General features: G+C 39.6%; 1 protein-coding gene across 11 annotated transcripts in view; it reads right to left on the bottom strand.

Moving 5' to 3' along the window:
• Positions 1–12281, bottom strand: part of LOC18436679 (Polynucleotide adenylyltransferase family protein) — a 46362-nt gene that overhangs the window by 13226 nt on the left and 20855 nt on the right. For 7 of the 11 annotated variants that reach the window (XM_011626021.3, XM_006846904.4, XM_088851709.1 and 4 more), the window contains one exon: positions 5840–5906. The exons of 2 other annotated variants lie outside the window; for them this stretch is intronic. In XM_011626021.3, coding sequence (XP_011624323.2) covers positions 5840–5906 — 67 coding nt within the window. Of the gene's footprint in view, positions 1–869; positions 1012–5839; positions 5907–12281 lie in introns of all 11 variants that reach the window. 2 more of the 11 variants (XR_016044265.1, XR_016044264.1) reach the window with 1 other exon arrangement.

The following is a 12281-nucleotide window of genomic DNA, read 5'->3' on the forward strand; positions in this document are numbered from 1 at the left end:
ATGACACATGGATAACATTACCAACATCTTGATGACTACATAACTTCATAATAAATCATGGTGCCCGTTTTAATAGAAATGCCAAAGTCTCTCAAATGTTTGTAAAGGGTAAATACTTAACTATCTAATGTGAATAGGAATCATTGCATGCCATAGAGGCAATACAACATCAGCTACTTCATTAATGGGAGTTGGCAGGAGGAGGCAGAAGCTCAAATCCTAAGACTTGAACGTTGAACACAATAAAAATTATTGTATATTGTCTTAGATGATGTAAGGGAAGTATCAATGGGATACCAATATATAATCTTGCTAAAAAAATTTAAGCAGGTTTGATGGCCTTCGATGAAACCAATTGGGTTGTTTGCCTTGGCTGCTTCAGTATGTTTTAAGCACTTGAGTCCACACATACACGAGTGCGCAAACACACAACATCAAACACACAAGATCAAACATTTGATCTTTGATCATAAAAGACCATCCTTGCAAACTTAAAAATATTGTTTTAAACAATATTGGCTTAAATCCTTGGTTTCACTATGCTTAGCACAATGAACATAAAATCCTCCAATGTATATTCTAGGTCAGTTATTTTTTCATGTGGTTATGAGAGCATCCACTCAGCGATCATGTTGCCATCCCCTGATACTAAACCTCATAGGTAAACATCCAAGGTGATGCATAGGTCAAAAGATGGCTCTCAAAATCAAAATAAGTTTGAAATATGAGTCATTAGGTTGTGTACATTGAAATTTTGTCAATGTTGAATGCCAAACCCTTCTCTAACAGCATCAAAAAAAACTTCCTCGATTCCTATGCAAACTTCCTTGGATGACAAAAGAAAAGAAGCAGCATGGTAAAGGGCTTACCAGATGTCCCTCCACGGTGGCCCAGCAGTGTTGTTAAAGCCCCCGTTTTCTCACAAAGGAGGAAGGAGCCCATTAAAGAGGAGAATGATCCTCCTCATGAATGGCCCACCAAAAAAATGCAAATGTCAAGAGACTAGAAAACCTGTTCCCATTATAAGTTTATAAACAACATTATTTGAAAAGTAAGGTGCAAGCCGTGTAAACTGTAAAGAAATAACTAACTTAGAAGTACCAGTCAAGCCAGCACTACATGATCATCTACTGCTCTAAAATGGACATGATGCACATAAGAAGGTCCTGAGAAATGGAGGGACAACCATGTGTTCTACATGTGAAGGATGGAATACCAGGTATTAGTAAGGACGTAGAAAGATATCAACTGGTACTCCTTGTTTCTAACTCAGATTGTTTACCATGATGCCAAGGCACCCAAAATACTTTTGCAGAGAGAATGGTATCAAGATCCACAGAACTAAGAACAAAATGGTATTCTCACTATACATGGGTTTGTTCAAATGAAGTGAGCCAGACAGTAGCAGATTTAGACTTTTTAAGCCTTTATAACAAAGTTGATTTTGGTTTAGGGATGTGGTATGGGATGGAGGTCCGGGTTGATATTAGCTTAATAGCATTTCTAGTGTAGTTTGTTCAGTTTTGGGGTTGAGGTACAAGGACAGCAATTTTATAATTTTTGTTTTGGTCAATTGGTAGGCTTCAGCCATTTAGCCTAGTTCCCTTGCAGCAAGGATTATGTTACGTTTCTGATTTTCAATGCAAATCTATGTTTGTTCCGTTCTTTTTTTTTGAGAAAAGGTTAACATTGTATTAGTGGATATGAAGTGTACAAGAGAGAAGAGACCAAGTTCACCCCCTAAGGGGTGGACTGGAAAAATACAGTCAGCATATCATATACAAAAAGGGCTTATAAAACCACCCAATGTAAATGTTTAACATGAGGCTTTCAAAAAATACAAAAAATGAGGAGGCCTAGAAAACCCCGGTGATGTGCTATGGAGGCGAGCTGAGCCAGAGGTCTTGTGCAAAAAAGGAGACGACCCCAGCTTGATCTTGTAATTGTATATTAGCTCCCTCTTTCACCAAGCGATCCGCGAAGTCGTTGGACGTCCTCCATGTATGCCGCCATGAAACGTCCATATCCCTGCAAAGGGGATCAATTTCATCGAATGTAGTGGTTAGGTACCATGGCCGAGGGGAAGCCCTACTAGCCCAAGAGAGAACATTTTTTGAATCTCCTTCAATGATGAGGTGTAATCCCCAAGAGCGATTAAACTTTTTCAGGCCTTGAAGGAGGGCCAAGGCTTCTGCAATTTGTGCTTCCATGAAGCCAAGGTGCTCTGAGAAAGTAAGAAAAACATTGCCTAGGTGATCTCTAAAAACCCCCCAAGCCCCAACCGGCCTAGGTTTCCCTAAGGACCAACCATCAAAATTTAGCTTGATGGTTCCTTCTAGGGTTGTTGCCAAAAGCTGGATCTTTGTGGTTGTCGTGGGCAGTGGAGGAGAATATTTTTCCATTGGGGGAGGAACTGGGTCCTTTGAATACCTGAGAAGGCCTTGTGGTTCAAGGCCCAGAAGGTTACCATGGCGATTGCCTTGTACAGGAGAGTTGAAGCTTGTAATTTTGAACCTCGAAAGATTCGGTTTTCTTTCCACCCAAATGGTCCACAGGGTTGCCACTAAGGTAGCCTTCCAAAGGGCTCTACCAGCCTTTGGCCATGGAGTATGAAGCTCATAGGAGATGAGCGCTTTTACCGTAGGCGGAGTGACCCATTCAATGCCAAAGAGTTGCAAAATTTCCCCCAAAGTTCAAAGGAGAACTCACAGTGTAAGAAAAGGTGGGGGTTTGCCTCCTCATCATTTTGGCATAAAGCACATCTGTTGGGGATAGGAATCCCTCTCTTTTGGAGGTGGTCAGTAGTGAGGACTTTGTGCGAGTAGGCCAGCCAGTTGAATGTTTGGACTTTAGGTGAGGCAAAAGTAGACCACACTTTCGAAACTACCGAGGTGGGGTTGACCGGAAAGGTGGGAGGTTATGAAAGGATTTTATAAAAGGAGGCCACCGAGAACTCACCCGAAGGGGTGGGTGTCCAGACCAAAACATCTCTCCCTTAGGAATAAATTGATAGTGAAGGATTGTTAAGAGCACTTGAAATTGGTTAAACTCCTCTTCGGTTAGGTTTCTCTGAAAAGAAGGATTCCAGGCTCTATGTTCTCCTGTAAGAACCAATTCCTCAGCCACTGTTGCTTCTTGATTGATAGGTGAGTAGAGAGCTAAGAAGCCTCCCGCAGTGGTGAAGAACCTAGCCATAAATCTGACCAGAATCTCACACGGGAGCCCACTCTCGGATGAACTCTAATTTGTTTTGTGAAGTGAGACAAGGCCGAAGGGAAGGATTTCCATGCTCTTGAGGCATTATGTTTGTGGGACTTCTCTGGCACCCATACTCCTTCAGGTATCCTATACTTGTTTCTTAAGACCTGAGCCCAAAGGGAAAGCTGGGTTGCAAGTCGCCACCACCACTTGCCTAAAGGAGCGAGATTATCCTTTCTTAAAACCTTGATACCTAGACCACCCTGGTTTTTTGGAAGGCAAATGTTGTCCCAAGCAACTAGATGGAATTTAGTCTTCTGCGCCTGCCCTGACCATAGGAAGTTACGCATGAGCTAGTCCAAGCGATTAGCCACTTGAGCAGGCATATGGAAGAGAGACATTAGGTAGCCTGGAGAGTTAGATAAGGTAGCTTTAATCTGCCTGCCGTAGAGAGGAGACGACCTTTCCATCGTGCCAAGCGTTTGTCCACCCTATCAATGACATGGGACTATTGACCTTTTTTGGGTGGGAGACCTAGTTAGGTTGTAAGGAGGTCCTCCACTTTACATTCCCAGTTGGGACTGAGCCCTCTAATCTCAGCATTTGAAATTGCTACCCCCATCATTTTTTATTTTTCCATGTTGACTTTGAAACCAGTTGCTACTAGGAAGCATTGAGGAAGAGGTTCAGGGTATCCACTTCCCTAGGGGAGGCGTCTAAGAACACCAGAGTGTCTTCTGCATATTGCAGATGGGACACTGTCGGGCCGTGTCTACTGCTCCTGAAGCCGAAAAGAAGTCCTGCCTGAAACACCCGGGAGATAGAACGACTGAAGACTTCGGCGGCAATTGCACACAGGAAGGGCGAGAGGGGTCTCCTTGTTGAGGCCCCTTGAGGAAGAGAAAAAGCCTTTTGGTTCCCTTTTTATTAGTGGTAATTATGGATTCAAAACTATCGCAATTTAACCATGTAGACAGATGGAATGATAATTCAGTTTGAACAGCATTTTTTACCAAGAGAGAACCCAGAAATGGAAGATACCTAAGTTCAGGCACAGAGAGAGAGAGAGAGAGAGAGAGAAAGGTGTTTTTATTAATTAACATAGAAAGGGTACTGTTTTCACCGATACTAACAGATCACAGGCCAGAGGTGTGCAAAAGTGAGAAAGTATGTGCTGTTATTTCACTGTTCACCACAGAGTGAAAGAGAAAATTATTTACAGCCACTAGCAACATGCGTGTGTGTGTGTGCGCGCGTGTTTCCACCTTCTTATAGAAGTCGCTTCTTGGCTCATCGAAAGCCAGATTTCAACACAGGTCATTGCTTTAGACAGCTTGCACTTCATTTTCAAATAAAACTGGAAATATTGGGGAGTAAAGACTCTTGACAACATTTGCACTTCTATTTGTAACCCAGTTATAAGTAGAATGGATACCCTCTGTGATGGGCCCCTTCATCTTTAGTAAGAAAGTCGGGGGCTTATCATCCGCAGTTGCGCTGAGGTGAAGGAAAGTCACATGACCCTCCTATTGTGTAGCCTTTTTTCAAGCTTTTCCAAAATATAGTAGAAATAAGTTTTTTCGAAGTTCTTAACCTCTTCGAGCGTATTACTAGCCAAGAAAGAGAACAGGTACAAAGAGGGTCGCCATCAGCTGCTTGAGCTTCAGCTAGGGGTTTAGCATTGGGGATGGGTCATACTTTCAAAAACTGCTTCATCCTAATTATGGAAAAAACTATGGTAAGCATGTGACCAGGAAGAACATGGCAACCAAAGTGCCAAATGAGGCAGGTACCATCTTGCAAGTAGGAAAGGGGACAATCCTGATCAAACAGAAAAAAGAATATCCTCATTTGCTCCTTGGATGTAATCCTGCACAACTGTCTCTCAATTAACCCACTCAACCCTAGGGACGAGAGCGAACCTTAGAAACTTTCTTCTCGGTACACACAATATGATTGTCTTTGTTGGCAAAAGGAGGATAATCGCTGTTGCACACAAGTTCAATCGTGATTTCCTAGTCATTTCATCAAAACTTGGAGAGCCTTCAACCAAACGGAGGAAGGACGGAAGAAAGTATTTGACAAAAGATTAGACTGAAGACCAAGATTCACATAATTTTCTTGTCACCACCCTCATATTAAAGGTAAACTGGCTCCCAGGGCAACCAAAAGGTGAAAAAGATGGGAAACAAGGGAAAGTCCGGAACAGAGTGGTGCTTCTCAATGCCAATTACCCTATTCGAAAGGTGGCTTGTGCACTTCCCATGAATGAGGTCTGATCCTTGAGAGTTGGGTCAGAGGCAGCTGCCCGGGGCCTCTTACCATGAAAGGGAGAAGGAAGATATGAAGAACACAACTTCGGATCAATCAAGATCACCAAAACAAACAAAACTTAAACCATCTATGGATTTGGACAGAAAATAATGCCATATTTCTAGCAAGGACCTCATATCAACTACTTTTAATACCACAAAACAAAGTTGTGCCACAAAAATTGTTCAAAAGATGCTTTAAGAAATATTTTTAAAATCCACACTGCAGTAAGTACGATGCGATCTATCAAAAACAAAATAGTTCTTTTAGTTACAAAATAATAATTCAAGCATTTCCTATTTTTGTTTTGGTCAAAAAAATTACTCACATTGAATGTTGAGTATCCAATTTGTTGTAGAACATTCCAGGCAGCATTCATAAAAGCAATACAAAGCCTGAGGAAATTGCGAAACTAGTTTAGATAAAAGCATAAAGAATCAGCTTCATATTCTACAAGCACTTCCACAACCATTAGGAAGAGATAGCCCATCAGAAATTCACTGCAAGAGTCATCAATTGGAATATTGATAAATTTTCAAAATAATGAAATTTGTTTTCATGAAGAATTACAAAATCCTTAATATAATGGATCTAGAACATAGACCAACATCATAAGATTTTGTTGAATGCCCAACATTTATTGCCTTTTAGTATATCAAATTCACATGTGAGTTTTTTTTTCCTTTTCTTCTTTTTTTTTTTTTTTTTTTTGTGGGTGGTTGGGTGGTGGGGGTAAGGGTGGGGGGTGAGGGTTTTGAGGGCACATATTAAGTACTAGGGAGCCTGCCTAGGCAGTCCTATGGAGAGCTAGGCCAAAAATAAGGCATTCGGCTAAGGGCTCCAACTGATGGATGTGATGCGCTTCTCTCTCTCTCTCTCTCTCAAAACACACACATGGACAAAAAACCATATGCACTCCATCTATTACACATAAGAAGAAAAGGAATACGACAACCTCCAAGTTTTTGATGCAAGGCCTCCCTCACACACACACACACAATACCCCTATGATCTCTCTCTACATACAAGAAGAAGACGAAAAAGACCCCCAAGTGTTTGATGCAAGATCTCTCTCTCAAACATACTCATACACTAACTTTACATATAAAAAGAAGAAGACATCCTCCAAAAGTTAATGCGAGCCCCTCTCTCTCTCTCATAGACCCATATGCTCTCTCTTTCACTCTACATACAATAAGTTTTGCGGTTTTGTGGCCTTAAAAGCCCGTGAGAGAATGTAAAAATAATAAGTATAGTGAATTGTGTACTGCAGTGAGAGTGTATGTTGGTTAACTAGCCTAGGTTTAGGCGGTCTATGACTCAAATCATATTCAAAACCATTTTACCTTGAGCATAGGCACTCTTTTAGCATTTTATGGAGAGTCATCCCTTGTTAAGGTTGGAGAGATGCCTAGGGACGATACTTTGTAGGCCAAGAAAGCTTTATAGCCTCCTGTGTGTGGTCGTAGGCTAGTAAGAATGAGAGCCAAATCCTCAACAAACTTTCGCACATGTACCTACGAGAGCCACATTTTGGGAAGCAACCCTATAGAAGGATAAATATATATGTGCATAGAGAGAGTCCCCCTTGTACTATAAGTGATATGTGCACGTGATTTACTATTGGGGGGGAAGTTGTAATTCACATACCAAGAACGTGATTCTACTATTTATTAGCTAGCTTTGATTGGCCAATCATGAGCCCTTCACATGATTCTAGGGCATGGGTTCCGTTGAGTTGTTTGAGAATATAGTTGTGGATCACAAGTCCTGGCACGGGCAAGGTGCTTGACAGTCACTTTTATTGACTCATGCGTATCTATCCACTTCTAGAGGTATTTTAAGAGTTATCAGTAATTTTTTAAAAAATTCAGAACAATTGTTTTCAACTTTATTTATGTTCTTGCGATTTTTTAATATTTTACAGATTCTTTATAGATTGTCTTAGTGGCTTCAAACCAATGTTCTCATATTCGCTTCAAAGTCTTCTTTGGTTTAGTGAGAAAAATGAAGCGATTCGGCTGCTTCGAGGGAAGACTTCGAATTTTTTTAAAATTTAAGCTAAATAAATTACATATTTATATATATAATATATAATAAAATAAAATAAAAATTCAAAAAAAACAAAACTCTTATTTAGATATTTCATTGCTTCGGCCGAATCGGCCCAAACCATACCCGAATCTAACCGAATATCTAACCGAAGAAGCCCGAAGCAAACCGATTCTAACCAAAGTGTCAACACCAAGCTTCGCTTCAGTCTAGGCCTAAAATCCGAAAGCTTCGGCCGAAGCAAAGTGAATTTGGCAACACTGCTTAAAATCCTAAAAGGGCATTTACAAAACTTCTACAACTTATAGGAGCATAATTGAACCCATATGGAGGGCCCAAGGCCCAACCCCCACACGTGTGGGCCACATGGAGTGGGATGTGAGGCCCATGTGAACCACATGCCCCACATAGTGGGACACCCCCAAATATTTCCCAATAATTTGGGGGATCTTATGTAGAATCCAGTCATATATGAAAAAATATTTAGTTTGTTACAGGACATTTTTGAAAAATCATAGAGAAAGATTTTGTGAGAATAATTGTGGATGTAGAGAATATTTGTGTTTAGAAAATATTCTTTCAATCTTTAAAATTTCACCAATACTCTTTTGAGTTTGAATTTCTACAATCCATTTGTGAGAGAAGAAATTCTAGCCGAAATACGAGATGAATTTTGAAGGGTCAGATTCTAAATTGAGTAAAGGTGGATATCGAACAAAGATTCAGGGGATAAGGTTCTTAAATTCCTCCCTAAATCATAATGGATGATTTCTAGGATGGATGGTCTCTAACACATCACAGATTACCAAGAAATATTTTGGTCAAACTGAATCCTAATCTAAGTAGATATCCTAGGGCCCTTAAGAAGTATATAAGGAGGGGACTCCTTCTATTCTCAACAACTATGTTTCTCTGACCTCTCTCTCTCTCTCCTCCATGCCATATCTCTCCCACTCAAGTTGTCTCTCTCATCTCTCTAAGGTGGCATGCACCAACTGATAGGGACTTAAGGATGGCACGCACCACCCAGGATACAGAGAAGTTGGGGGCAGCCCAGTCCAAATGCTGGCTAGGGGAAGTGTATGGCAAGCCGCAAAGTTTAAAAAGAGTCTAGACAATCCCTAACTGTAGTAGCCTATGCTCTCAGCCCCATACCCATAGTTTGTGATAAGGGAATTCCATAAGTGCTTCCTCGTTCAGTGGATTCAACAAGACCTAAGGATCAAAGTGCACCATCTATTTGGTAGTCAGTGTGGAGTGTGCTAAGTTTAAAGGGGGTAACCCTAGGCAAAGGTTTAATAAGTCATCCCAGTTTTTGTTTGTTAATTTATTTTCAGTTCTTGACAAATTCCATATTGTAAGATTGAATTTCAGTTTTTTAATAAGTATAATTTTCGTAGTAAAATTTAAAGATCCTAATTTCCCTCCAAAAAAAAAAAAAGGATTTAAAGATCCTAGACTGCAATAGGTTTATTCCTACATTGTATTATAGTAATTGTAAATAGAAATTCCAGTTATTAATAAAGAAAAGAAATGCCCCCAAGTGTTCGATGCGAGGCCTCTGACAATGTTCAAAAAGCCAGATGCGCCCGCCTAGGCAGTTTGGGGGCATGTCTGCCTAAGCAGGCGCCCAAAAGCAAGAACAGACATAGCATCCCTCAGATTTGGTTTCACAATCTAAATATTTACAACATGTCAATTTAATTCAAAGTTTCGAATTGTTCACAAAATGTAAGCCCAAACTAGTAGGTATTCACAAAATATTCCAACTACCAACATGTTACAATATTAAAAAAGAAAACTCAAAATAAAAGTATATCAAATAATAACATTCTATACAAAAATATTCTATTGCACAAAGCTTTTCTAAATGAATACCATATAGTCCTAAACTAGGAAATATTCACAAAATATTTTAAGTTATCAACTACAATATGTTAAAATATCACAAAAGAAAAAATTAAAAGAACACCAATTCTCATCAAAAAATTAAAAGAAAATCGAATCACATCACGTTATACAAAAAAAATACGAAACCCTATTTCAAATAATGCAATGCACTAACGTTTTCAACATGAACTGATATCACCCCAAACCAGTGACCGTTGGTCACTATAAGTCCTCTTATGCGACTACTCCAAGCTCAAAAAATTATCGGGAAATATATCTTTTGATTTCACAAGAAATCGAAAATATTGAAAAGCTTTGCGAGCTTAAGAAAAATCTCAAAATCTAAGCATTTCAAGAGTTTTTCTCTATCTGAGATATACAAAAGGGGTTTTGGGGGATGAGAATGTTGTCTCAAAACCCTTACCCCCCCCCCGCCCCCCACCAACTTTTTTTACGGGGGGGGGGGGAAGAACCAAATTTTCCGCCCTCAACCAACCTGTGTCGAGGCACCAACTAGGCGGATGTCTAGAGGAATAGTGCTTAGGAGGCCCACCTAGACATTTTGGCTTCCTAGCCACCGTGAGTTTTGAAGTATGGTCTCTTGCATACATATAGACCCCTATGCTCTCTCTCTCTCTCTCTCTCTCTCTCTCTCTCTCTCTCTCTCCCAGCCCGGACAAAAAAAACCAAAAAACCCCCACCCCATACTTTAGGGCTGCTCAGGTATCAGAGCGCCCACTTCGAAGGCCAAATCGGCCTTCTATAACATTGGTGATAACATGTTCACAAGCGAAATTTTAAATTTGCACATACTATGATACTAATCATACCATGTATTATTATTTGTTTCGAGAAATTTGGATACCAAAGAACATAAACAGGACATATTAACCTGCAAGCTTTCACTGCTCCCAACCCTAATTTTTAATCTTCGCTCTCTACAAACTACGGAGGACCATCATGTTTCAAGTGCTAAAAACATTGACCAAATCATACAAGAAGATCAAAATTGGACCATAGAACTACAAGCCTTAAGTACCATAATTTAGTAAGTAAATGCATATGTATTTGAAATCCAAGAACTAGATTAGTAATGCTACTTTGCAAGTTTAACTACACAAACCAGTGTTGTCAAATTCACTTCACTTCGGCCAAAGACTTCGGAATTTAAACATAGACCGAAGCGGAGCGAAGCCTAGTCCTACCGCTTCGATCAGATTCAGGTCTGCTACGGAGCGATTCGGCCGAAGCTTCGGCCTCTTCATGAAAGAAAAATCTATATAAAAGTACTCTTTTATTATTTGTTCTTTTTTTTTTTTTTTTTTTTTTTTTTTTGGAATTTTTGTGTTAACTTTTTTTTCATTATTTTTATATATATTACATATAAATATCTAATTTATGTATATTAAATTTAAAAAAATAAAAGTCAAAAGTCTTCCCCGGAATGGACCGAAGCACCGAATTGCTTCATTTTTCTCACCAAACCGAAGAAGACTCCGAAGCGAATATGACAACATTGATACAAACCTGATGAAAATCTCCGATCCTACTCTTCCACTCCATAGGTCACAAAGGTCCAGATATGCCTACACTGATAATGGAAATCAAAAAACAAAAAGAGGCAAGGAGTGATGTAGACTTGCTTTCTGAGAGCATAACTTTTCAACCCAATATCTATCAACGATAATCATAAGCTCATATCTAAGCTATTTGCAAGAGCCAAACGTCTAGTTCTATATTTTTTTCCTAATTTGAATGTATTGGGCGTCAAATGGCTGAAAGCTTGACAGAAAACTTAAGAAATTTAGGTCCTGTTATGAGTAGGATTCGGTTTTCTTTTATCTTATTAAGTTGGTTTCCTTGTGTAGTTCAGTTTCCTTGTGCTTCTGTTTCATAGTAGATTAGGTTTCTTCATAGGCTTCCTTTTCTGTACATAGAGTCTTAGACAATAAAATTAGGAACCTAAAACTAACATGAATACATATGAAGGGTCTATGGTCAAACCATGATTTGGGTAATAAAAATGATTTTTGCAATTGTGTAAGCAAGTTCCGCATGAATTTGTGATCATATTCCTAGTTCTTGTATAGTGTCGATTCTATGCAAATCTAGGCCCTCCATCATTATCTTCTTTCATCCTCAATCCCAACCATTCTCTCTCTACACTCCCTCGGCACTCACCGTATCTTCCATTGCTCTCTAAACCTCCCTCATCTCCCATCTTCTATCATCTTCCACCATTGAACCCTAAATGCATCCAAAACACCAATATTAAACCTTAGTTCTCCTTAACACCATCCATGCCAGCCAAAAAACCCTGAACTTAGCATCCACAGAATCCAATCATTGTCCCACAAACCTTAACCCTAATTTCCTTATACCATGACTAACAAACCCCAGCTTTACTCGTGTAGAAGTCATCCTTTCAATCCTACATCAAGGATTAACTGAAAATCAAGACCCCAAGCACATGTGCACACCCTTCAAAGTGTTAGGGATAAGCAAACCCTTCTCTCTGAGATCAATGCGCTAAAAGTTAAGCGAACATCAACACCTATGCCATACAAAACTCAAATTTTGATAACACTTATCACATGAGCCAAAGAATAACTTCCCTTTATCTCCCTAAATGTGTGCCAAGAGATTGCCGTACTTAATTGCAAAACTTACATCCATGACAATCTTAAAAAACTGCCATGATAAATATTAAAAGCAGGACACAACTTAATAATAAAATGATCCAACCAAACTAGCTTGCCATGTCCACTGCTCACCCATAAAAATTTATTCGATGTTTGAGGTAAACCTAATTCTCTCAAAGACATCAA

Source organism: Amborella trichopoda, chromosome 11 (assembly GCF_054954075.1).
Source record: "Amborella trichopoda isolate Santa Cruz 75 chromosome 11, AtrichopodaSantaCruz75HAP2 v2.0, whole genome shotgun sequence".
NCBI classification, from domain to species: domain Eukaryota; kingdom Viridiplantae; phylum Streptophyta; class Magnoliopsida; order Amborellales; family Amborellaceae; genus Amborella; species Amborella trichopoda.